The 27,466-nt window shown below is 36.3% G+C and overlaps 2 protein-coding genes across 5 annotated transcripts in view; one reads left to right on the top strand and one right to left on the bottom strand.

Annotated features, from left to right (window-relative positions):
- LOC109110486 (cortactin-binding protein 2-like) overlaps positions 1–9,514 on the bottom strand; it is a 39,967-nt gene extending 30,453 nt beyond the window's left edge. The window contains exons 1-2 of one of the 2 annotated variants that reach the window (XM_042775269.1): positions 9,065–9,514; positions 5,686–5,793 (exon numbers count right to left, since the gene is read on the bottom strand). In XM_042775269.1, coding sequence (XP_042631203.1) covers positions 5,686–5,793; positions 9,065–9,145 — 189 coding nt within the window. In that variant the 5' untranslated portion in view covers positions 9,146–9,514. The remainder of the gene's footprint in view (positions 1–5,685; positions 5,794–9,064) is intronic. The other variant, XM_042775268.1, reaches the window with a different exon arrangement.
- A 1,778-nt stretch (positions 9,515–11,292) lies between these two features.
- ttc23 (tetratricopeptide repeat domain 23) lies at positions 11,293–25,992 on the top strand. 3 transcript variants are annotated; one of them, XM_042775265.1, is made up of 11 exons: positions 11,294–11,540; positions 11,854–12,025; positions 12,261–12,384; positions 12,590–12,731; positions 12,954–13,079; positions 18,774–18,945; positions 19,731–19,836; positions 20,136–20,266; positions 20,759–20,908; positions 23,531–23,613; positions 25,070–25,992. In XM_042775265.1, the coding sequence occupies exons 1-11, from the start codon at positions 11,467–11,469 to the stop codon at positions 25,179–25,181; spliced, it is 1,392 nt and encodes a 463-aa protein (XP_042631199.1). In that variant the 5' UTR covers positions 11,294–11,466; the 3' UTR covers positions 25,182–25,992. The 3 variants fall into 3 exon arrangements, with proteins under 3 accessions (XP_042631201.1, XP_042631199.1, XP_042631200.1); XM_042775266.1 differs by having other exon boundaries at positions 11,295–11,540; positions 20,139–20,266; XM_042775267.1 differs by lacking the exons at positions 23,531–23,613; positions 25,070–25,992 and adding an exon at positions 22,329–23,234 and having other exon boundaries at positions 11,293–11,540.
- The last annotated feature ends 1,474 nt before the right edge of the window (positions 25,993–27,466 follow it).

Genomic DNA, 27,466 nt, shown 5'->3' with positions numbered 1-27,466 from the left:
TTTTCTAAATAAAAAGAGATGATCCTATCCAATCTTTCTGTTTCAAAAGGAAGTAAGTCAACACAGGACATCAAAATTGCATTCTGCAGGCATGGATAGGTATACGGATAGGTCACATTCGAAATGATGTTTTCACTTCATACAGTAATAGAGATGTCTGGCCTTCTTCTTGAGAAGATAACTAAGGTTGTCATGAAATGTAATGAGCACAGCTTTCACAACAACAGAGTGCTCGGTGAAATATAAGGACAGGAGCGGTTGAGGTGGGGAAGGAGGCTGGCAGAAGACCAGTGACAGGCGCATGGAGTGACTAAACTGCCATTCAGCTCACAGTGAGAAACAGCCTGGCCTCATCCACACGGACATTTTAAACGACTGAGTATTCAGCTCCTGCCTCATTTTGGTTTGGCTGTTAAGTTTCAAGGAAGGAAAAAGAAAGGTGGTGTGGCAGAGCAGTTAAAAATTTGGGCTCGTAACCCTGAGGTTGTAGTTTTAAATCTCAGACAAAGTTATTAGGGGCCCTCAGATAACAGTGTAAGATGCAACGCAACAGCCACAGACGCCGTAGCGGCAATGCATTAAAGGGGATGCATTTAAAGGCAGCCGGTTTTTAAGGGTAAGCAAGGACACTTACCTTTCTGCTCTCCAAGGACTACAGACAGCAATTTGTATGCTAGAAGGATTGTGTCTCAGCCTAATTTCAGAACAGCGCCATATCTCCTCAGACAGTGGGAAGGACAAAACAGCCCCAGAAGGGCTACACATCGACAATGGCCTGCTTGTTCTGGATACCCTGAAGTCTGTCTCAATGACTCTAACCCATCATGACTGCAATATAGAATAACAAAAAGATACAGTAATTTCTGATTACGATCTACTTATTTAAACCGGGCTGATTAAACCGGACATGTTACAAGTAGCAACACCTTGCTATTCACATATTATACCATTCGAAATGCTGGGGCTTTTAAGACTTTTTAATGTTTGTATATTTTTATGCTCACCAAGACTTATTGGATGAAAAATGGTACTATGTAATGGTAAATAATGCAACAGTATCATTGTTATTTGTCATTTATTTGTAATTAATTTAATGTAATTTATGTAATTGCACTTAAATGTAATTTATTCCTGTGAAAGCAAAGCTACAGACAGTGTTACATGATCCTTCAGAAATCATTCTAAAATGCTGAATTGTTGCTCAAGAAACAGTTGTGCTGCTTCATAATTTTGTGGATTCATTAATGAATACAAAGTTAAAAAGAACATTTGAAAACAAAAAACTGTACAAATCTTAACAGTCATGTTTGATTTATTTAATGCATTCTTCTTGAATAAAAGTATTAATTTCTTAAAAACAAAAACAAAATAAAAACTCTTACCCCAAATGTTTTACCAGTACTGTAAGTAATTATAAACTATTTAATTTTCTGCTAACAAAAACAAGGCTGCAAGAGATGGTACAGGCTGTTCAGTATGCGGCATGCTGTCAGCTGTCAAAATATCAAAAACACACAAAATAACTTCTTGGTGGTGAAAACTACACATAGCAGGACGTAATTATTTGGAACTAAAGAACGTGACATATTCAACAAACTGTATTCTCATATCTCACAGCATTCTTTTGCATCAAATTAACATGCTTCCTATGTATTAATTTTCTCTCTTGATTGAGACCATTACTGTACTATCTGATAAACGGTTTAATATCAAGTTTTGTGGCAATATACGGTTCGAAAATACCCTAATATAGTAAATCTGCTGCATTATGGTGCATCAGGACAATTCCAGTTTGGACTTCAATATGATAGCTTAATAACAGATATTAAGGGTTGTGAGGGTTAAGAGAACATTTCCACATCTCTCTCAAACAGAGCCCGGAGGAGCGGCGGCTGTCACATCGACAGGGCTGGTCTTCAGCTGGCCTGCAGCCAGAAATAACACGAGTTAACATGATGCCCGTGACCTGAGCGCTCACTCAAACGGGATGCTCCCTGCCACCGTGCCATCACATTTAACAGTACAGTCAAGTACAGTATGTGCTGGCCTCCTTTAGCCTCAATTAAACCAAATTCACTATCAATTCTGACATTTACCAAAACCTCAAATTAATTGTTTTTCCTGAACTTTCCTTATTTCTGCCTGTTGAACACAAAGACCCCTGTATGGATTCCCACCTACTATATTTGATGACTTTTGTGAAATAGTGGTCACCCCCTTCTTTCACTTCTGTACACACCTGCACTAAAAAGCTTGAAAGATACTCATTCAGTGCTCTTTTCTATTGAATCTTGCTTAACTCTTCAGGCAAAACTAAAGCCATTAGGAGAAAACAAACAAAATGGCTTACTCAGATGCTTGCGGTGCTTGATTTATTCTGCTTATTTAAGATTTCCAGTATTTTGCAATGATTCTTTATCTTTGTGTTTACAAATGATTGAGAGTGCACTACGAAATAAACAGGAGGGTGCTGGAAAATACCTTGGATGGGGTCTGTAAATTTAATTGATTTTCAACTGTTTGGATAGTGTTCTCATAAAATGCGCTTCTGTCCATCTGTCCAGCCACCCACACACACACACAAACACACACACACACACACACACACACACACACACACACACACACACACACACACACACACACACACACACACACACACACACACAAACACACACACACACACACACAAACTGTCCTCAGCCTCGCCGAATGGCAGCGTGAGGATCAGCTAAGCTGCTCTTACAGACACGTGCATTTGGAATTATGGTTCTGCTTCTTGTATTTGACAGATAGAATAAAAAAAGCTGGTGGAAGGGGGAGGGAGAGAGGGAGAGAGAGAGAGAGAGAGAGAGAGAGAGAGAGAGAGAGAGAGTGAAATACCCTGACACAACACAAATATCTCCAAGCTGTTCTCATTGATTTGCATGCAACATTCAGATACCTACGTATATATAGAGCTAGAGATAATGTCCAAAATTATCTGCTAATGGTAATATAAATATAATATAAACAAATAATGAAATAATACAATATAATCAATAAAATATTCAGATACCTACATACAATATATAAAATATATTATATTTAAATATACAGAAATATAGTTACCTATAAATACTCAGAATACCAATTAAATGTTAAAGGAGATATAAAAATATTAAATTATAATTCAAATAAATCAAGTATTATTTTATTTATACAAAACACAATATTATAAAAACATTCAGACAAATATTTAGCCTTCCTGAATGGCCACAGTGTTCAAAATGACCCACTAATTGTAATATAAAAATAATATTAATATTATATTTGGATACCTATGTATATATAAAGCTTCTTATCCACTGCTAACAGTGATATAAAAAATCTAAAACTATAACTAAGATAAAGTTTGTACAAAATATTATATCATTTCTTAAAAATATAATAAATATTAATGGATACTCAGACAAATATTCTGATACCTATACATACAGCTAGAAGATAGTGTCCAAAATGACTTGCTATTGGTGATATAAAACTAATATATTATTTATTTTAAACATGTATATACAAAATATAATTTAATTTAAGCCATGTACGCTGCAGTTCCCTGTAAAGTTAGAGGGCAGTGTTGATTTGGAGATTGTCGAGTGTTAATTTGGCCCCTGTACACAGTGTGTTTGTGCACTATTTTTATTAGTCACACCGGGAAATAACTCCATCTACCACACAAAAAGAATGTATCAAAATGTACAACGCTCCCCGTAATAGCCATGTGAATGTGAACTGGAGCAGCGGCTCCAGTAAATATGCATTCACATCAGAGGCTAAACATGTTCACTGTCACAAACGATCACTCATATGAGGCACTGAACTGCTATCTCTGAACCTGTATCCAGTTTCATTTAGCAATGATGACCTGACACTAGCTCACGTTGCAGTGCCAGAAAGCGTGTTCAGAAGCTAAACGGCTCCATCTAATCATAGCGGCACAGGCAGAAATCAACCAATCATATTAATAGTGCTGAAACAACCAGACAGCCTACACTACTCCAGTCTAGTGTGTTTATTATTCCAACTCAGGTTTTTGCCAAAGCTCTTATATGTTTTGGTGAAACAAAACCTGGTCACATAATGGAAGGAAGTAAATATTCATATCCTACATATTTCGCCCTCTTTTGAAATGACTGGATATTGTCACAAAAAGAAAAAAAAATCAGTGAAGAAGAACCTATTAACAACGTAATAACAACAACATTTAACCATCCAAGTGTTCACCAGCTACCAGGAAAGTGAACATTATGGCTATGGCTAAATTAGTGCTAACCCACCTTAACCAGCATGGACACTACCTTTAGCCGGTTTTATGTTTTTAAGCGGGTAAATGAAGAATAACATAATGAAAAACTTATGAGGAGAACATTAACTAATAAACTACATTGTGTCAGAAAAGTAACTCTGTAGTCCTGCCATTGTACACACAGACCTGCCATTACTCCACTTGACACTTCTGGCTTTATGAATGGAAATAAGCACACTGAGACATAATGGCTTGTGAGCATCTATATTCTGTATCCAGATATCCATATGGGACTGTTTATGGTTTCAAAGTGATCTATCTGCACTAAAGACCTTCTGTTTATCTTGTGATGAACTTTACAATGTAAGATGACACTGGCCCAAGAACTGAGCTGATGTGACTGGATATAACGGGCTGGCTCTGAACGCAAGTCCGAGAGTTTGCAGGCATGTGACTCCACAGTTAATCTGCTTATGTCCCGCCATTGTTTCTGACGGAAAACGATACATCACAGAGCTTTTTCAGCTTGCTAATTAATCACATAGCTTTTTAATAATGCATAACATTGCTGCTTTCATCTCTCATGTATCAAATGCAATATTTACAGTATGGCCTAGAATATAAACAAAATGTTATTTTTTGGATTTTTAAAGTGGTATGTCTAAAAGTCAGTATGGACGCGTTTGACCCTATCACTATCTCCCTAAGGAAACAAACGAGACCATTGTGCTTGAGCTGGTTGCTGTGGAAAGGGAATGAGGGATGAGGGAGGGGGAGAAAGAGATAGCATATCCACAGGGGGAAAACCAGCTGGGAAATACTTGCAGCCAAGGGAACAGAATAACAAAAAGTGCAGCCTCTAAAATGCCTGGAAACCATCTCAGAGTAAAGCGGAAGACGGTAAATGACACAAGCGAACATCACAAACCTGCATAAACGGAGCAAAAAAAGAGACAGGAAGGGAGACTGAGATACTGAGAGACAGAAAATGTGCCCAATGTTTTGTTAATACACTGGCCTAGAAACTTAGTAATTGGACTCTTACCCCAGTTTTAAACGTCTGACCTTAATGCAAAAAATCTTTTTTTAATGTATAAATGTTGTTACCATCACCTTTGGTCAATTTAATGCATCCTTTCTGAATAAAGGTTTTAATTTTTTTAATAACAAATCTTACTGACCCCAAACTTTTGAAGTGTATCCGTGAAATAAAAAACGTTTATAAAGAGACAAGGATTTGGTTAACAATATGGGACAGACCCTAAATCCCCATGTACCTTACCACTTTTAGGTCACATGAGCACATGCTGCACCTACCGTAACAGTCTTCAATATAATGATGATATCTTGTTTTTTTTATACAGTTAATGTGCACAAATGTGTAGAGATTTCATACTCACCCTAAGAGCTTCAATGACTAGGTCTCTGGCCTCAAGTTCTCCCTCCATGATACTCAAAAGGGTCAGGAGCTCTGGTTTGCTCAGGTTGTCGATGTTCAACTCGCATTTCTGAAACACACAGAGCAAGAACACAAGCCTTGTTACAGGAAAATGACACTGCATATCTCAGATGGTCTACTAGATCCTTGGCAGAGGAGGTGTTGAGTGGGCACCGATCTCTCGGCCCACAGTATTAAGTTTTCACTGAAACATTAACCAGCTACTTTTGAAACCAGAAGTTCTGTCTAGTCTAAGCTCCCTTGGGTAGTAATTAGGGATGCAATGATCTGAACAATTTTGAATGACCGCAATTTCATCCACAAAATATAAATACATGAAATAACATACTTTTAAAATATATCTTTGGCCCCTAAACCTGTGGAATTATATACTGATATAATCCAAATAATATATCAGGGCCGCAAATAAATATCAGTTCATGATACATTGGTTCATCTCCACCAGTAAATCTTAATGGAAAGATAAATTATAAATCTTCATCTAATGGGGCCTACTTTTCACCCTTAAAAAAAATCCAAAGACCTATTAATAAAACAATTCATGAATTATACAGCCTTATAAAACCATTATTTAAATTATAATACCCTACATATTTTTTATAATGTATATGTTATAATATTTGATTTTAGTTCTTTTTTCATCCATAAGTTTAGGAATAACTAAACAGCAGTGATGCACTTAGTTAGCTTAAGGCAATATTTTAGAATACAGTATAATTAAATTAGTAGTATGCAATGAAATATCCAGGAGATGAGTTATCATCACAAAGCAAAAAAAGACAAGAAAAGTATCACTTGTACTTCATATCTGGAGGACTATATAACTGAATATAATTGAAGAATATTTAATGTGTCAGAAAAAGACACATATTCACCTACTATGGAAGTTACATTAGCCCAATCAAAATGTCTTAGATTTTTCACATTGTTAGGGCCTGTAACTAAGTAGCTCTAGTGACCCTTCCACAAATCATGTGCTTCATTAGGAGGTCTACCTTGTCAAAGAGCAACTTCTCATGTTCCATTCCATATATTGTATGTAAGAACTCTAATGAGTGAGTCTCGTTGAAAAATGATTAGTGACTGATCTCTGTGTAACGAGAAATGAGAGAGTAGTGACTGGTTAATCAAATTGTGTCCAGTTTTTCAGGTGCGATCCAAACTGCAACACTGATCGTAGCACGGACAAAGAATTTTCTTCAGAAACTGGAAACAACGGCTGCACCTTAAAGTACAGATGTCAGAGTACAGTATAACTACTGTATGATTGATTCTTGACGTTATCTTCGCATAATGAAATGTGCAACCCCAGTGGGAATCCACAGATAAAGCAATATGGAGTATGCTGAGTTTGAAGAAAAAAAGGCAATACTTGTCAGTGGGAGATGCTGTTGTTGACCAGGCCTTGCACAATGCTCTCTTGAATGCAATGTAGAGCCATTGAAACAATACTTTGCTCAAGCCAGATTGAGTATGGATGGGGTCAGACCACTTGAGCACACCTGATAAACAACCCCCCCCCCCCCCACACACACACAAATAAACTATTCATGGACCTCTGTAAGGGTATGTAGCCCTTGAGAAAGGTGTCTGGGTAGATGGACAAGACACAGATTTATGACTTCACACCACTGGCCAATGGGCAGAGCTGAAGTCTGCGCACCTGTTCAACCCAACTCTAAATGTAAAGGGGCCTCGAGCAGTTAAAGCAGCTCCGATCGGTTGGGTGACACAGTACTCTGAACTATGCCAGCTGAGTCACTAAAATTCAGACCGATTTAGAAACATCTCCTGTGAACTACAAACCCCACCCCCAATCCGCCTCCGCTTCATTACATCTCTCCATTCGCTTCATTTTTGTGCCACTCTGTGCATCACTGAAACGATCATCTGTAAGTATTTGCTATATGGCTGGCTTTGGTATTCAGAAGTGATGTTTTGTCTGTCATGCAAATTAATTTAAAAAGATAGATGGTAAGATGAGACACAAATCTTACTACTGAAACTAAAGACCGCCCTTTACCGTAAGACACTGCATGCAGATCAATACATTTGAGAGCAAGGAGAACCTCTGAGGAAACTGTTCTGGAGGGCTCTATAGCATCTCTCCTGGGGGTATTATTGATTTTTTTTAAGGGTGGTGTGTGGGGTTCATCCATATATGTTGAAAACTTGTCATCAGAATGTGTGAAATTCAATTATTGTTACATTCTAATAATATATTCTTTATTTAACAAAATGTATAATGTATATAGTATAATACATATATAAATTTATTGTTTAATTATTTTTATATTTTATATAGAATATATATATATATATTATAGCATACAAATATAAAATGTCTAATGTATACCAGTACAAATAAATATTTTAATGTATACCTATATCAAATAAATATGAACAAATATATACAGGACATATATGTGTATGTACAGTACATTTAATTTTAATTTGACATTATATATATGTGTGTGTGTTTTTTGTGTATACGTATATGCCCACATTATCAGTATTTGCAGGTTTATATTTTAATATTTAATTAATTCTCCAATTTATTACTTAATTTATTATACTTTATAAATGTATTATACTGATATAATTATTTGTATGTCTCACATATATATTTGTATGCATGTGTTTATATACATACATGTGTTTATATACATACATACATACAAACTGTATATTTTATTTGACGTATAATTTTAAGAATATATTTATAAATAGCAATAATACTAACTATATATATATATATATATATATATATATATATATATATATATATATATATATATATATATATATACACATATATACATATATATAATTATTAAAGTTTCTAAATATTACATTACATTAAACATGCTAAAAAGCAATTGATAATAATACCTTAATTTAAAATATCATGGTATTTCGAAACGTGACAACAGATAGCACCTATTATAAACGCGACTGTTAAATATTCAATATTTGGAAGGTAACCACCTTCTAGGCTTACCATATTAAATCGTGCGCAGCTGCATATTAAAGATACAATAAGAAAAAAATCCCGTACTTTATACAGTATGTTCTCTGCCTGAAATAAAAGATACAATAGCAAATCTTAATGTCAAATTCTAACAAAGTATTCCCCCCAAAATCTTTCAGTGTCCTCCATATACAGACGGAGCACAGTAACACATTCACTGATAGTTATGATCACAGCACTGGACGATTCCTATTCTATTAAACTCCATTCATTCCCTGTCATAATTAACATTCGCGGTAATCGTCGTTGCGGCTGACAAGATGTCATTTTATTCTTAAATGTATCTCACCGTCTCGACGGCTCCATGGCCAGTGGTTACCAGTGTTTGTAGCGGAGGTGGCTGCTCCCCTTTCGCTCCGTCCGACGCCATCTTCTCACTGTAGAGGACTGTTCAAGCTTAGGCACCACACACCACATCAAATCACGCATTCGGCACTGATTTAACTATTACACTGCTGCAAATAAAAGCGCAGAGAGCTGATAATTCATCTTCCAGCTGTAGATAAGTTAAGTCGGGCTGTGGACGTGCGCTGAGGACTAGATTTCGAGGGGGAGCAGGTTGTGCAGCTCAGTCCAGATGTAAACCTGAAAAGAGGTGTGAACCTACAGCCTTTGAGGGAGTGACATGAACGCGGTCCTATTTTTGCACTGCTTGGGTTAACCTCTCTGTCGCCAGTGGATTTTGTATTTGAAGACGTGGTTAAGATGAAGGTGATGAATGGAACTTAATGTTATGAGACGCCTTTGATTCATAAGCATGCGTAAAGATGCCGTTCAAAATGTAGCCGCAATGTTTGGATCCCTCTGGGACTGTGTAACAAATTCCAAGGGAGAAAACAATAGGCTACTAAACAGCTAGACCTCTTCGTATAAAACGTTAAAAAAGGGATGGAAAGGAAACTGATGGCTACTCCCAACTTGAATAGAGCACATTTTATTACATTAGTGTTTGTGTGGAGCATGTGAACACTAATGTAAAGCAGACTACACTTCATTATAAAGCCTAACTTTACACAGGTGAGGAGAGAAAAGAACGGCAAACTATTCAGAATGATAAAGGGAAGGATGATGAAATGAATGCCTCTCTGAGTTTGCCACACATATCTTTTGCTTAAGAAATCAGTCATTTGTACACAGCAGGACAAAGAAAGCATCTGTGGGTATTAAAATCATGATAGGACAAGATATAAAATATCAATTTATTATTATTATTTTTATTATTTAAAAAGACAGACACATTTTCTGCTCTTCCACATCTCCTGCTTGTGTCACTTTTTTTTTTTTTTTTTAAAGGATAGGGTTTATCTTGACGATTTAAGAATTGTCAATTATAGTAGATAGATAGATAGTTGGATAGATAGATAGATAGATAGATAGATAGATAGATAGATTTTATGTCAGCTGCAACAAAATATCCACCCTTGCAAGTCATAGAAAAACAAATTGTACAGAAAGGAGAAAGTACTCTTTGGAATGTAATTGGCTCCATTAGTTGCCATTTGTTATGTTAATATTTCTCTCAGTGAAAGCCAGTAGGGTCATTCCATCTTTTTTTATAAATTTTTTTTTGTATTATTAATTTATATTTAGCTAGGAACAAATGGTTTTGACATTACTGCCTTCTCCATATAGCACCCACTCTACCTCATTCCATGTACTAAATTACACTAAATTGGAAAAAAATTGCATATTACTTTGCATGTAAAACTTTAAGCCATTTAAGCAAATGCAACAGATTTAATGTTAGACTGGCTTCTATAATCATACCAGATGAATTGCTCACAGTCCTTGAAGGCTTCAGTCCTGAATAAAAAATAAAGTGGTATCAATCTCTTAAGACTACTGAATGCTACTCACAGAAAGTAATTTGATCCCTTCGCTGCCTGGTGTTATTGGTTTCGTAAGAATGCATACCGGCCCATAATGCACTGCATTCTGTCAACTACTCACAACATAATGTGGGCTTATTATCATAATGTGAGTATTCATAAATAGATTTATGAGTAACCATTTATAATAGATACACTTGGCAATGACTCACATAGCCTAGTGGGACCTTAGTTTATTATGAGGAACACAAACCCATCAAAATCAATTGATTTAACCTGTAATTAAATCCTTAATATAAAATTTGCTACAGACACACATTAACGTGCAACTATTTATATATTTTTCTCTTATATATTTTTACAATATAATTTTTTTTTTTATTTGTGACTATGGTCAGAATGCACTGCCTCTCACAAGTTGGCAGCCCCTCAGTTGACAGTTTTTTAATAAAAAAACAAAACAAAAAAACATTGCCTGTAAGTTATTGTCTAGATGCTATAAATGCATTACACACATGTGCATACATTGGATAATTTGGTCAAATTTATTAATGTCAAAGTTCAATTCAGTTGTACTGAAATAATGAGAAAAGAAACAGCATGGCTCGATTTAACGTTAAAATGCAATATTTTATTTATTAATGCGGTCTTGAGAGTCACATGACTCACCCATGTGTGGGAATCAACCAATCACAGCGTTTGTTTGGGTTTTCGGGATATTCGTTACTCGGTTGCACACAGCTCTGCCTTCCACGGTTCCTGAAAAGACCATAACAGTCTCAAGAGTTTTTGTTAGGAGAACTAATTATTACCATCAGCTGTCAGCTTATGAATTTACGGTTGAGTTTTATTCGCCATTAAAATGAGTCTGGCACCGCGCAGCGGATCGTTTCGCGCATCACAGCAGAGCTGTTCTGTGACTGCGCTCGATGAATCGTATGTATCCATTTTCATGTCGCTTTTAAAGATGTAGTTCATCCAAAAATAAGAACACTGTCATCATTTACCCACCTCCATGTTGTTTCAAATCTTGACTTTATTTCTTGAATGGAGCACAAAAGGAGATGTTGGCAGAATGTTAGGGGCTGACAGTCTCTCAGCAACCTTTCACGTTCAGTACATCTTCCCATGCAACGAACGAAAGTGGGGTGTTTCTCAAAACATATTCAGTTACAGTATCTGCACAGAACGGCTGTGTAGGTAGCCAATTCGCTCTTTTGAGACACAAACGAGCTCTGAACTTTTACAGATTCACCAGCTTCAACATGAGCAGCAGTACCAGTTCAGGAGAGTCCCTGCAGGAAACAGATTCAACAGTAATCTCTCAGAAAGCAGATGTGAAGAATTACAGTATGATGACTCCTGCAGAGAAACTATCGCTTTGTGAGAGACGGGCCCAGTCTTTGGCTGATAGTGAAGAGGTACACATAGAATAATCTTATACCCGGAAATACATGACTCACACTCTAATGTTGTTCTCTCCTACTGATTTATGTAACCTTATTAGTGCACCAACATTTCAGTAAGATCCATTATGAATTATATAAATATCCCCAGGCATTTTCTTATTCTCCAGTACAGAACTAAATCATCTTATTCATTGTGTTTTGTTTCATTTCTCTATTTTAAAGTTTTATGCTTGTCTGACCTTTGCAGTATGACCCCTGTATCCAAGAGCTTGTGCGTTGCCTGGCACTGAGCAGACTGGTTTATGGAAATGAGCATTTTGCAGTGGCTCAAGCTCAGTCAAGACTGGCTAAAGCTTACTTGCAACACAAAGGTAGAATTTTTAATTATTTAATGCATTTCGAGAGATAGAAGTAAAGTATGGTGAGCAATAATGAGAATAATGAACTTGTTACTATTGAAAAATAAACCATTCATCGACTGTGCATCATGCAAAATGGATTTATTAGGCAGTCATATAATGTAAACATATAAAACATTAATTACCTCCTAACAATCTAAGACCTCTTGGTTTCCAGGTTGGGCACATCAGGCACAAGAACATGCATCCCAAGCACATGAAGTACTCCGTTCCAGTCAGCAGGAGGAGAGAATGAGCTACCTCACCTCATTTCTTACCATACATCAGACTCTTGGAAATGCTGCTCTACTACTTGGAAAATATCCTTGTTTCCATAAATATCTAATGCAATAATATTCAGACAGTATATTTTAAAGTGTATCTTAAGTTCAAATCTTTTATAGAGACACTATATATTTTTCAGTGTATGACATCATTAAATTTAGCGAAGTAGTAAAATTTGATCATTCATCATACAAACCTTGTTGTTTCAGATGATGGAATAATGACAGTAATATGTTAATTCACTTAACCATGAGAACTTTAGCAGAGGCCGAGTCAAGCTTCCAGAAGGCAGAGATAGTCGTGGGAGACCTTGTAGCGCAAGAAGCCATGGGGAAGGAGGACAGAGTGGACACTGAGTATGAAATATTTACAAATTTAGCAAGGTACGGGACCATATTAATCTTAAATGTTGTAATGGTTGACTGTAAAGACATAGCTGGACTAACAAAATATATAATCTAACATTAGATGGCTACTAAATGAATTACTGCCCCTCTTTGTCTTCCTTTTAAATACAACCCTGAATAAATGTTTAGGTCTGGAACTAGGAGGAAAGAGATCCATTTTGTAATTACCCTTAGAAACATCTCAATCTATTTTCCCAGTCTTCTTATTGCATAATAAACACATGCACTTGTCTACAGGCTTAAACTATAATGTGGTAACCAAGTCCACATTGATAATCACACAAAGCACTGCAGTGAACCACACGCTGTGGTCTGTTTATTTCTTTTGACTTCTGCAGTTTCAAATATCAGGTTCAGGTTTAAATCCAGGTTTTTCCTGGCATCACTCCGAGTTGATACTGATGCACTTGTAAGTAAGGAAACACTTTCATATATGCATCAGAATATGTTGTTATGCTACTTTTAGATAGGTCTCTTTTTTTTGTTGTTGTTGTTATTGAAGGGGCCAAGCAAAAGAATGATTATATGAACCTCTGGAATTTCATTAGGACTGCATGCTAATATCAGCAGTACTGTATAAAGGATCTTTTTCACCACGAGGTGGTGCTCCTCATCAACAAAAAAAAATCCTAACAGCATTATAATAGAGTTGAAGCTTTATGATAAATTTCACAAATTTCCCTGTTTCTTGACAAATAGAAACAGAAATGTTTTTTGTCCTGTATAATCATATCTTAAGAGTGCCTGTAAAGCTGCCACATATAATCTTTCCACACTACTCTTTCCAGTTTGGTCACATTAAGTGCAAAGCAGAAAAATATCTCTATACATTTTTACATCAATTTATTACACATAGATAAAGCAATTAAATTTTGGCTTGAGTTTGAATGTGACAGCATTACTTAAAGATTTTTTTGTTTCTCAGGGGTAATAATCCCCCCACAGGGGGACTTGAGTAACTTGTTCAATAGCTTGTATTGATCCCAGTGTTTACTATGGCTGGTCTCACCAGGCTTGACTGTGACAATGAACGACTGTGGTTTGTCTGCCAGCTGTGTTTATGTTGTGAGTGCAGAGTGACAGTAGAACTCTCTTGGCCATCTCAGGTTTTATTATTGCTGCTCTTTGTTATGTAAATAAGGACATCTGTGCTAGAGAATATAAATTGTTATACAGTAAAGCAATATTAATAACATTGTACAGTATTTTTAATATTATGTAGGGAAATTTGAGCATTGGTAATTATTTGCTACTCTTAGCAGATTGTGTTTTCATCAGTTTGTCAGCTGGTTTTGTTAGTCCCAGAAGAATGTGCATATGTGAGTTGTGATGAAAGCTTCTAATTCTTCTGCCTTTGACTGTAAAACTACTGTTGACATATTTGAAATGAGTGAGCCTGCGTTATCAACACATACCTCCACAAAACCCAGAAACAATGACACAAGCGTACAGCTTTTTCATCCGGATAAAGGCCATGAGCGAATGGACATCAGAGTCAGTATATCACTTCATTCTGACATGATTCTCCACACATATTTACACAAGCCCTTGTTGAACATGTGCTGGTTGGGATTTTTGGCCTTGATAGAATTCAGAAGTGAAATGTACGTTTCCTTATAAAACGGATAGTTCCGGTCCTTGATTCTGATTGGTTGAGCCCAGTTCGAAGCTGTTTTAAATTACACTATAAACATACACATTTGTTTACTTCTGTGTTTTTTTTCGGCAACCACTTTTTTTTGGAACCACAGCCATTTCTTAGGAACTACATTGTTTGGTGGAAGAATACTGTTTTTATTTATATCAATCCACTTTATTATTCGGTGAAACCTTACTACGTATATGAACAACCGTTTTATAAAAGCTTTGTGTCGAGCTTAACAACGCCCCATAGCTGTTATAAATTCACTGTAAACCACGGCTTCTTGGGGCTTATTGCTTTATTTTGCCTTTTCACACTCTAAGCCTATGAGCAAACAAAGCTTAAAAGGTCGAGGGTTTCATTTTTGCTATGTTAAATCATCCATCCACTTAACATCCACTTGATGGCTGATAGAAAATCTGGGTCTTGATGAAAACTGTTTTAAAAGGATAGTTCACCGTCTGTTACTTTATTCTCCAGAACACAAAAAAGATACACTAAAAAAGTTGACCTAACTTAATTTTTTTTACTCAACTAATAAGTAACAACTTCTAAAATATATATTTTTAAATACTTTTGTTGACTCAATGAGTAAGAAGCAGTCTATTGAATTTAAAAATTCTTCTCAAGGCAATTGAAGATTGTTTTTCATTTAGCAATTCTTTTTGCAAGTTGGATTTTTTACAGTGTATTCTGCAGAAACAGAACTGTTTTTACCCAAATAACAAAAGTGAAAGGGGTCCAAAATATTAACATTTATTGTATGGACGAAAGATATTGTTCAAAAAAAATTATAATTTAATTTAACACGAAGGTGTTAAATAATGTCAGAATTTTCATTTTTGAGTGAGCTATCCCTTTAAATCACTGCTCAGTGGTAACTTTGGTAATGTTATACATTAAGTTGAGCTAAACTTGTCTGGAGACTAAACTTGGAGTGCTGTTGTTCCAGTATGAAGTAATCTTAAGTGTTTGTTTTCATTTTTTTTAAAGGCGACGATGTCTTTTCTGTTTCTCTGTGTCTCTATTTATCCCTAATATTGCCTGGCACTGCTTTCTATCAAGCCTGAAATCTTTCATACACAGTCTACGTCAGTATTGGTCTGGTAACAATTACTAAGCAGAAGGCTTGGGGGACTACTTGGCAGTTCATGTAAAACTCCCTAATTGCATTACGCCCCTGCATAACGGACATTAAATCAGATTTCTCCACGCAGATTATATCTCTCCTCCCACAGAGGATGCCTGAGAGGATGGCTGGTATTACGTTAGCACTGCGTGGCATTAATACAGGATGTGTTTAGGTTTGTGTACCCAGGCAGTGATGCAGTAGAGTTGGCACATACATGCTTTCCCTAAAAGGACACCCAGAGTCTGGAATTTCTGATGCAGCCTTGAAAAATTGCCAGGGTGCTCCAGCGTACACACAGACTACTATGAGAAATCCTTGGTGGAGTCGTGCTTGAAATTTTTGCTGTTTCACAAATGTCGCCCTTGAGCATTTTTCCCTGATTGCAGTAAATAATTAGACATTCAGATTAAAAGCTTTTTGATTTCATTTGAATAAAATGTATGTTCCAATCCTAAAATATACACCATCAATTGAAGATAAGACATGTTTACAGCTCCATCATCATCAATTTATGTAGATATGCATGAATACTTACAAATGATGTGTAATGTCAACCATCTACTTTATGTTAAAAATCCACTTGCTATTTTAGAGGTGCACTTTGGAAATCCACTAATCAAGCTTTAACCTTTGTTTGTGATGTAAGGTAGCTTTATATTTATGGGGCAAGGATGCTGCATGAGCAGGCCATTCCCTCTGAGAGGGGAAATTGAGTTAGGGATCCATTAGAGTGGATGAATCTGAAGGACTCAAGGCTTTTAACAAGATGGATTGGTGAAGCATGGGATCTCCCTGTGGTGATGCATGTCTCCATGAAGAGTAGTGCTACACACCTGCACACATCAGAGAGTAGCATCTTGGTATAGTTATGGACAGTGAGATCTAAAATTCCGAGACCAAATTGAATTATTTTATTATTATTATTATTATTTAACCATGGTAATTAACAGATTTTTTTAAAGATTTTAAACTATTTAAAACAATATAAAGTAACAAAGTTTTTTTTTTTATTATTATTATTATAATTACTTTTATTCAGCAAGGATGCCTTAAATTGATCAAAAGTGACAGTAAAGACAAAAGATTGCAAATAATTTTGACTTCATATTCATCACAGAATCCAGGGAAAAATGTATCACAGTTTCCACAAACATTTAAACAGCACAACTTTTTCAGCTGTGATAATAATAAGAAATGTTTGTTGAGCCCCAAATCAGCATATAAGAATGATTTCTGAAGGGTGATGTGACACTAAAGAATGGAGTAATGGCTGCTGAAAATTCAGCTTTGTCACCACAGAAATAAATAACATTTTAAAATGTGTTCAAATGCAAAGCAGTTCTTTTAAATTGTATTAATACTTTCTACTTCATTTTGATCAATTAAATGCAGCCTTTGGTGAGTGTAAGAGACTTCTTTTAAAAACAAAACAAAACAAATCTTACAGACCCCAAACTTTTAAATTGTTTTGTTTAAAGGGGTCATATGATGCGATTTCAGATTTTCCTTTCTCTTTGGGGTTTACAAGTTCTTGGTGAATAAAGAAGATCTTTAAAGTTGCAAAGACAAAGGCTCAAATCCAAAGAGATATTCTTTATAAAAGTTGAAACTCGTCCACGCCCCCCTGATACGGCTCTTTCTAACACGCCCCCACATCTCTACGTCAGTATGTGGGAAGATTTGGATAACGCCGCCCAGATGTTCATGCATAGAAAGAAGGTGTACCTTTTATTCTCATAGTATTGTTGTTGCCGCCGCTGCCATGTCGTATAGACGCTGCACTGTGGATCGCAGAATGGGCTTTCACCGTGGACGAAACGGAGTCTAGCCCGGGGTCGTCACTTGGTTGCCGCAAGCACAAGGTACACTCCTTCGTAGAATCTGCTTCAAGCCGCCCGCCTCTGCTCACTCAAGCCAGACGCGGCTCACTCTAGGCCTCCGGCCTCCGGTCACTCAAGGCTGCGGTGTGTGATGCTGTTTCATTGAGAAAGCAAAACTACTTTGTTTTAGCCTTCCAAAAGAGGACACGGCTAGAAATCATGTTTATATCATGTTTATAATGGTTTTTATGTTTATGGCTCACCGCTCCAGCCGGACAAGGCATCACAATATGTTAAGAGATGTAACATTTCCGTCACATGCTTGAGCCATTTGGCCAATCACAACGTGCTGGATAGCTGGCCAATCAGAGCACACCTTGTTTTTCAGAGCGATGAGCCTTGTAAAAATTGACGCATTTCAGAAGGCGGGGCATAGAGGAGAAACAATAATGTACAGTATGTGGAATAATGTGTTTTTTTTTAACCTTAAAATGTTTTTGTTTTATTTTTTTTACACCAAATACACAAAATAATGTTCTTTTTAGCAGCATCATATGACCCCTTTAAAATGTCTAAAAAAACAGACTTGAACTGAATACTTTTTATAGAACAGCATAGACTCTTCTGTACTTAATTTCTTCACAGATAGGAGACAGCAGTGAGTCTGTGCATTGTTCAGGAGTGAGACTAGATGCCTCAAGACTGATATTGAGAGAGGAGAATCAGACCTAATAAAGACATGAGCTCTTGTGTATTGAGTTCAGAGCTGCAAGGCATGCTTGGATTTGCTGCACTCTACATTTTAATAAAAGAAACGAAAGCTCATTGAAGGTTCAGAGCTGGTGCCACCGTTCTATGCAATACACAGCAGTACTTCCTGTTTTTAACCAGTTTGCATGAACAGCCTTTTCTTGACCTTCTTCCTTTCATTGTTCTGGCATTTTTGCTCATGCCTGGCATTACAAATGAGCCGTTCTTATTGATGGCATGCATAAGCGAGGTCAACAGTGTGCTGTATGTGACATTGTGGATTGATTTCATGATAAATGGCATTGTGTCTGTTTTGTATTCTATAGGGTGTACCAGCGGCAGGGAAAGCCTGAGAAGGCCCTCAGTCAGTGTGAAAGAGCCTTGGAGCTGTGTCAGGAAGGAGCTCAGCTCAGTCGGATCTGCTGTGTTTACAGAAACATGGCGGCCATTGAACAGGCACAGGGAAATCTGGACAGAGCCATTGAGCATCTCCTACTGGTAAACACAGCAGGGATTATTTCTGTCCTTCAGAGAATTACACTGTACTGAACTCATATTAAAGCAGATGAATTAGATGAGTAACCTAATGCAGAGGTGTCAAACCCATTTTTATAATCACCTTAATACTGCTTTAATCACCAATATTAGGGTAAACAAAGAAGCTTATGTAATGTACTAATTTCATCCATAAGGGGCCTTTGGATTTTTGCCCATTCATCCAGTTTTTTGCCCATTCAACCAGGCACTGATATGGTACTAAGACTTTTATGCACCATATGCCATGACCCTGCTCTGAATCCCTTGCAGTGAATCTGCCACCCATAGACATCACCAGACTCTTGGTTTCATCCACTGAGATGCTTTTCCCAGCCTTTAATACAGCCATTTTCAACTGTTGCTTTCTTTGGGGAGTTTCTGCCTTTAGTCTTTTCTTTAGCTGGTGAAACTCATGTTCAATAGGATTTAAATTTGGAGCACCAAATGAATTTGTGATGATCTTGTGTCTTGTGACACTGAAGACTGGAGTAATGGCTGCTGAAAATGTAGCTTTGCTGAATACACCATACCAGTATAATAAATGGACAGGAATGTTTTTATTTAAAAAAATGTTCTTTAAATCATCACACATTTTTTGACATCCTCAGTCTAATGGTTTTTAAAACTGGACTGCAGAGTTATTTAAAGCCAGGAACTATTGATAATATTTCCCCTGTTTGAGGGTGGGTGTGATATGTGATATATCTGTATTCAAGTCTCTGTATCTCTCACTCCCTCTTCTGCAGGCTCATTCCATAGCTCTTAGTCAGAGTCCTGGGGGTCTGGAGGGGGCCCAGATCGCTCACAGCTTGGCTCTGGCCTACTCTTCCACTTCAGAACCTCATCACAACGGTGACCGACTGCATTCACAATAGGATTTAATTAGGCCCCGAGCATCACACAGAAATGATGAGATGTGTTATGAAATCAATATTAGTATAATAAAAAATGACCATAAGGAGAGCTTTGTGTTAGCTGCCCTGCATAACAAGCAGTACAGTCTAGAAGGTGACCTGCATCTGATCAAATTAAAAATATGACGATGTGTTGGAATAGCTCTTCAAGGGGAAGTGGAGGACTCATATTGTGTAAAAAAGGCATTAGAAAAAACTAAAGAAGTGTGATTATGTTCATCTCTTTTCCTGTTTCAGTAGATTCAGCAGCACGCTTTTTTGAGGAGAGTATAAGTGTATATAGAAGTGCACTAGGCCCACAGGACACACTCACCCTATCTGCTCAAGATGACTTCAGTCATTTCCTCCTCCTCACAGGACAACAGGAGGTCAGCTTCAAATCTTCTGGATATGGTGTATATTATGCAATAGATTTTACAGTATAAGCTTGGGGTCAGTAAGATTTTTTTAAAGAAATGAATACTGTTTTCAGCAAGGATGCATTTAATTGTTCAAAAGTATTACGGTTTCTACAAAAATAAACAGCACAACTGTATTCAACACTGATGATAAGAATAGTAACTTGAGCATTAAATCAGCATATCTGAATGATTTCTGAAGGATCATGAGACACTGAAGACTGTCTGCCATCACAGGAATATATTACATTTTAAAATATATTAAAATAGAAAAGTTATTTTATATTTTAATAATATTTCTAAACATTACTGATTTTACTGTACTGTAATGACCAAATGTAAAAGTTCAAGCATTGATCAAACCTTATTGATTGACCACTGATGGAGGAAACATGTCATATCTAGGATGATTATGGTCCTAAAGTTGGGGTTATTTCTTATACTCTGTTTTTGTTTTTTTAGAGATGTGCTGAGATCCAAAGAGAGTCTCTAGCCTATAAGAAGAGTACGTTTGGTGAGCTGAGTGCAGAGGTGGCAGAAGCGCTGCAGCTGATTGGTGGAGTGGAGATGACACAGGGTCAGATGAGACACTCCCACAGAACCCTCAAGAAGGTGAACCAAATATAATGCATGATCACTTAGCTGTAGGAGCTGGCTGTTAGCCATTAATGAAATGAGATGAGATAGATAGATAGATAGATAGATAGATAGATAGTCTGCTTAATTGCCCTCCCTTTCCTACAATCGACTGCAAGCTCAACTTCAGCTCTGCATCCAATCAACAATTGTTTGATAGAACCAAGTTCCTTTTTCCTTCTTTATTTGGTACGTCACAATATGAAAAACAAGATTTGTTGCTACTTCCATTACATCTCAACTTTAATAAATTTAATACATGTTGAGTTTTTTTTGAGTTTTATTTGGAATTTTGATGGTATTATGTTGGTTTGATATAGATTTGTTTTTAAAAATAAATATTATTTGATTCCTCGGAATCCTTCCATGCATGATCGCTAGAGACTGAGCAACTGCAGTTTGCACAAAAAGAGATCTGAACAGCTATCTCGATCAAAGTCTCTGAGGACCTTCCTGTATGCCCACAGAGCTATGCTCTAATCTTGGAGTGTAGCATGAATGATATTTTGCCTCAGAGGGGATGCTTCTTCATATATAAAAAATTTTTCCAAGGGATAACATTGTGTTCTTGGTCCTTTTGGATGCAGCCAGACATTTTCAAAGCTGAGAGCTGTTAAAAAGGCACTGACCTTCATGAGACCTTCCACTAGACCTCCATGAAGAAAAGTAGCATTCTAAAATTATGTCTTCTAACTTCTATAACATTTATGTAAGGAGTAGACGTTACTTTGGACAGTCTGTTTGTTTTGCTAACTTGTTCTCTATTTAAAGCTTGACTGTTTTTGGACTGGACAGTGTTATTCTTTATGTATTGGAAAGCTCATTTCTCCCTCGATGTCCTCCTCCAGGAGTCATGCCAGACTCTGAATTGCAATGTTATTTATTCTCTTTTGTGTCATTGCTCTTAGCATCTGATGCATTCAGAAGATCTAAAAACATTGTCTCTTTTACAGTATTTACATTTCAAAGGTCTTTTGTATGTCCTAAATATGCAAATGGCTTTTCTTTTATTTTTATGTGGTCACACTGAAACCCTGACTGTTTATCTTTGGAAACCTGTTCCCACTGGTCTGTAAATGAGCACTGTTGCTATGTTTCTTTGTTGTCGTATCGAAGGGGGTTGTGAATCAGTGGTCCCACACTCTGCACGTCCTAACCTTTCCACATTACCTCTGACAGTTTCGAGCAGCTCATATCATGTTCTTTCTCCTGTAATCATGACAGCAGCTGCAGCAGAGCAACACACTCCCAGTTTAGACTTTGGCCTAAAGCCATGGTTTTGTGGTTAAAACAGAAACTGGGATTTAAATAAGCAATAATAAAGTTCAGTTTTATATGTGTATTGTATATTAGGTTTGTTTCTTTGTATTAAACAAAGTTTTGTTTGGTCTTTTAGATGCATATGCAGTCCAGGGTTTATAATAGACGCACACACTTTAGAGCAACGCTGTGACTGTTTTCCCGTTGAAGTGGGCCCCATGACATCACCTTTGCCTTTGGAAAGTGATGAAAACGTGGACTGAGACTTTTCAATCATAACGGAAACTTTGAACAGTACTTTCCTTTGTTTTGTTTTTTTGGAAAGACTGCTTTCATGTCGTCATTTCGAGTGTTTTTCTTCCAAACCATTGCTGTTGTTATTTTGAAGATGTTGTTGAGTTAATGAGAGAGAGTTTATTTGAGGAAATGAAGTGGCTTGGCCAGGTATGCTGTAATATGTGTGTGCCAAAGGCACTCCTCCTCTCTACTATGTCTGTGAAATCAGAGTCGTGCTGTCCACTACCTCGAGCCCCACACAGCTTACATGCTTAGTTTTAAAATGTAAGAGTTATAAATGGATTTATATATATTTTAGTTTCACATTCCCAGGCAGGTTTTTTTTTTTTGAGTGTAACATACCCTAGCCAGCTATTTATTGTTCACCAAGCTTTTCAATCCTTTATGAAAATTATGATAACGATCATAATTTTCAAAAGGATGAACCTTAGGCCTAATTCTTTATTAAAACTGTTTAGGAAGTCTGTTGATAGTCCAGCGTTTGATTGCATTTTCTGTATTTGGCCATCAATCACAACCATTTTGGTTGTTTATGCATGATGTGTCATCAACGTGTCATTTAGATTAAAATGAATATGAAGGTATAAAGTCCTGTAACTGTTCTCCATTTCTTTTTATTTTAAAATGTTCCTGCGGTTGACAAATTAACAACTTAAAGTACAAGTATTCCTCATATGAAGCCTCATAGTACTGTAAGCCTTAAAAACTGCACAAATGTATATAATTTATAATAAATACATAATCATATTTTTATTATTTATATTAGAAATATATATTTACAACCTGTAAAACATTTTGAATAAATTATTTACAGTTATTTTAAATTGTAGTACACAAAAAAATTACTGTTTTTACTGTATTTTTGATTACATAAATGCAGCCGGGGTGAAAAAAATTATAACGTAATTATAAAATAAAATACAAATTTTGACTGATGAATTTGCATGAATATATATAAAATTTAAAATAGTTTTTAAGCACCACAGGACATGTCAGCTTCCCAAATGTTTTGCCAACCACCCATATCTGTGTCTCTTACAGTGTCTGGATATTCAGAATATGCTGTATGGTCCTCAGCACAAGAAAACCAAAGCCACACAAAGAACTGTGGACATGCTGTCTCAGTGAGTTTCCAACTCAGTCACACTATAGCAGGAAGTCACAGTGCACTCTAAAAATGCGCTTTCATTGCAGTCAGTGTTAATTTCGTTAACGAAGACGACGACGAAAAATATTCGTTAACGAACATTTTTTCTGTGACGAAGACGAGACGTTGACGAGCTAAAAATAATATCTGATGACGAAATTATGACGAAATTTATGCCGCGTTTTTGTTAACTAGACGAGACTGGACTATAATGTTATTTGAGGACTACCAGACATTCAAAATGCATCCTATAGGCTTTTGTCTTTCAAAATGTGCGTCCCTGTCATTGGATTGCGATCAGATAAGGGGCGTTTTGCATATCTACTAAGTATAGCAGCCGCAGTGGATGGATAGACTACAAAAACGCGAACTAGCGATCTGAAACAATGGCCTCAGCACCCGAAGGGGTATGGATAAGGTAAACGGATGTCCCGTTTTTCCCGGGAGTCACAATTCGTTGTCGATTAACTTAAAGTTGGTGAAGGCGGGATAGGCGAAATCACGCTGATAGAAGTGTTCTCTCTGTCGCGCGCGCGCGCACGCTCCACTTCCTCAGTTCTCATATACAGCGCACACATCAGTTCTCAACGCTCAAATACACACACAGCAGTCCAAATGTTTATCGTGTAGAGTATCTCACGTAAATACAGTAGGTTATGGATTAAGTGAACGTGAACAGGTGGGTGAAAACTGAACGCGTGTCAGTATTTCATGCATGCCTTCCGTCTTAAAAGGACAGCATTCCAAATTAAATACATATCTGTAATTAATGTTAACCAACAAAATATGTTAAATAAATGTATACATGTTAAGTAAAACCCACTGTATCTGAAAAAAGAGTTTAATTTGTATCGCTATTGTATTTGTCTTATTGTGCTTCTTTAAATATATATATATATATATATATATATATATATATATATATATATATATATATTTATATATATAGTTGCTCCTTTTTATTTTTAAAGTTGAAAGTTCACACCCAAAAATGAAAATTGTCATAATTTATTCAAGATTTTCCAAATTCAGTCCTTGATTCAAATTTCTCATAAGATTAATTGATTTGGTCTAAAGAGAGAAGAATTAATGATTATTTTAATTTGAAAACTACATACAAAATCGCTACCAAAATAAATTCTGGTAACTACAATTTGGCTAAAACTATTGACTAAAAGTAGTGACTAAAAGTTGACTAAAATGCAATGACTTTTCGTCGACTAAAACTAGAATAAAACTATGAAAGACTCAAATGACTAAAATGTGACTAAGACTATTAAGCATTTTCGTCTCAAGACTAAGACTAAATCAAAAACGCCTGCCAAAATGAACACTGATTGCAGTATGCCGGCTTTTCACCTGAATGTAGCATGCTAGTTAAAGTGAATATTATTTATAGATGAGGCATTTAATGCTTTATGGTCTTTTTTTAGGTCACCAGAGGTCAGTGAAGGACGCAAGGAAATTCGTCTTGAAACAAGGCCTGCATTCTGTGCAGTGGTATCATCTGCGTCTGAGGTGACATCTAGCATGTCTAACTCTTAACAGCAGTGACCAGCAGACAGATCTTATGAATGTGGCATGGACTTTCAGGGATGTTTGACCTCATCCTATTTCACCAAGGGAAATCTATGGATTGGAATAAAACAAGGCAATATTTCTAGAACAACACAGAAGCTCTGCTGTGTCTTTAATCTCTGTTGCTGTGTCTCAGAGTGGTTGGCGAGGTGACTACCTCTGCACTTCAAAAAATGAGAACTGTCCAGCGGTGATCTAATACTGTTTCTACAAAGACTGGAGAGCTGCAGGGCTCTCTAAACACTAAAGAGTTTTAGAGTCATATTATTTCTGAGAATTGAGCAGAACTCACGACATGAACTTTATAAGGGTTTGTTTATTGTGTTTGCATATGTTTGCAACGTTCAGAAAGTGAGCAGACTAGTCTTTTTCTTAAGAGTACAACAGCACACACAACACCCCTTTTGTGAATTTTCAATTAGCAAAAATACATCTGTAATATGCAATCCCAAACCAATCTTTGCTATTGCAGTAAATCTAGAATAGCATATTGTAAATCTGTAGATGCACAAGAGGTTTCACACAGTGTTGGTTGAGTCATAGAACCCTATGCATAGATTCAGACAAAGAACAGCAGGTGCTGAAACACCATCTCAAGGGATGCAGATAAATGACTGGAAATGGTTTATAATGATACTAAAAACTGAGCCTTAATCACTTATCATGTATCTGTTATCATAGTGTTTCCCAACCTTTTTTGTGTTATGTAACCCAGCCTAATCAGTAAACCAGAAATGTGTTTCATTTGTATTATACTGGATATCATTTCACAAAGTCACTTAAATGTGAAAAATCATATTGTGAGTGACATTCCGCAATGAGTGTCTTTAAAAAAGCTCACAAAATAAATGAGCACCACTGGTTATTAATTTTTAGTTTTAAGAAAGTAAAATCAAATTTATCCAAACTTGTAAAACCCCTGGGTTCACTATGTTAACAGATATTGAGGATCTAATTTTTTTAGATTTCGTTAATAGTTTAGGATAATACAGACATAAAAAGCTATTTAAAAATTATATGCTAAATGAGACTAAATGAAGTTGGAATGATGTTATATGCGTCCTCATTCTAGATTACACTCATCACTGTTAATAGGCACAAGACAGTCACCATTGAAGCATCTGATGACTTTAACATGAATATCTGTTGAAGATAAATAGAAAAATAGAGGAAAATGCAAATGCTTACAACTTAAAATCTTCAGACTAAAGCTGTTACTCTATTTTACCTGGAGGTGGCAGAGTATGAATCCTAAAAATAGACTCTCATTAGACACCCCCCTTTAGTGAGGTTGAATCCTCATTCTGTGTAATAGATAGTGACACAGACTTAATGGCACCGAATAGCTATTCTGGAAGCACTTACACTCTTCTGTGTAAGCTGCCTAGCACTTATTTTTAATGTGAGATTTCTACGATCAAACTCCTCCCTCTCTTACTGTTTCTGTACAGTACTAGAGCCATGAAAAATGTGTTGTCCTGGAATAGCAGGATTGCTAGATTAGTCTTTGCTGGTCTAATGTCATTTAAGGATTAAGAGATCTCTGGGAGACAGGAAGGACAGTCAACAGTCTAGTGCTTTTTGCCTTCATTAGAGCTCGACACTGACTGTGACCAAATGTAGACCACTGTATAAACTCATTTCATGGGCGTGAAAAAAAATTCAAATTTGTTACTGAAAATATCTGTGATGCTATGAATACAGTTTTGAACAACAGACAAATAAATGGCCAGTTAAAGTGAGCACTACTCTACAATTTCTGCATGCTTTTGTAAATATCTCTATCTGTTCATTCCAAGCTTGTTTTTGCAATGCTGTGGAAAGTAGAAACACAGTACGGTACTATAACAAAGTTAACAATATTTTTAAGAGAATTGCTTCTTGAACGTTGAAAAGAAAACTTTGTATTTCACTTTTTCGCTTAGATAAAGTTGCACGATATGAAAATGAAGTAAAACAAAATGTCCAGACAGTTAATCTTGTTAGTTCAAGATCAAACAAAAACAGAGTATTAAAGTGATTAGCTTTAGCTTTGTTAACACTTTAGCTACTTTATGTCCGATAGACTGCTGTTTAAACGTTTGGGGTCGGGAAGATTTTGCAGTGTTTTTGAAGGAAGTCATTTATGCTCACCTTAGCTGCATTTATTTGGTCAAAATTACAGTAAAACAGTAATATAATGAAATATTATTTCATTTTCAAATTACTGTTTAAGTAGATTTTAAAATGTAATTTATTCCTGATGACAAAGC

Source organism: Cyprinus carpio, chromosome A18 (genome assembly GCF_018340385.1).
Source record: "Cyprinus carpio isolate SPL01 chromosome A18, ASM1834038v1, whole genome shotgun sequence".
In the NCBI taxonomy this organism is placed as follows: Eukaryota; Metazoa; Chordata; class Actinopteri; order Cypriniformes; family Cyprinidae; genus Cyprinus; species Cyprinus carpio.
This window is presented reverse-complemented; position numbering and strand designations above follow the sequence as displayed.

What these genes read in the sequence shown, in the direction of transcription:
- ttc23 (XM_042775265.1), top strand. Translation starts at nt 11,467, where the DNA reads ATGAGTCTGGCACCGCGCAGCGGATCGTTTCGCGCATCACAGCAGAGC. An exon ending in CTTTGGCTGATAGTGAAGAG is followed by an intron (nt 12,026 to 12,260) that starts GTACACATAGAA and finishes TGACCTTTGCAG; the next exon opens with TATGACCCCTGTATCCAAGA. An exon ending in AGCTTACTTGCAACACAAAG is followed by an intron (nt 12,385 to 12,589) that starts GTAGAATTTTTA and finishes CTTGGTTTCCAG; the next exon opens with GTTGGGCACATCAGGCACAA.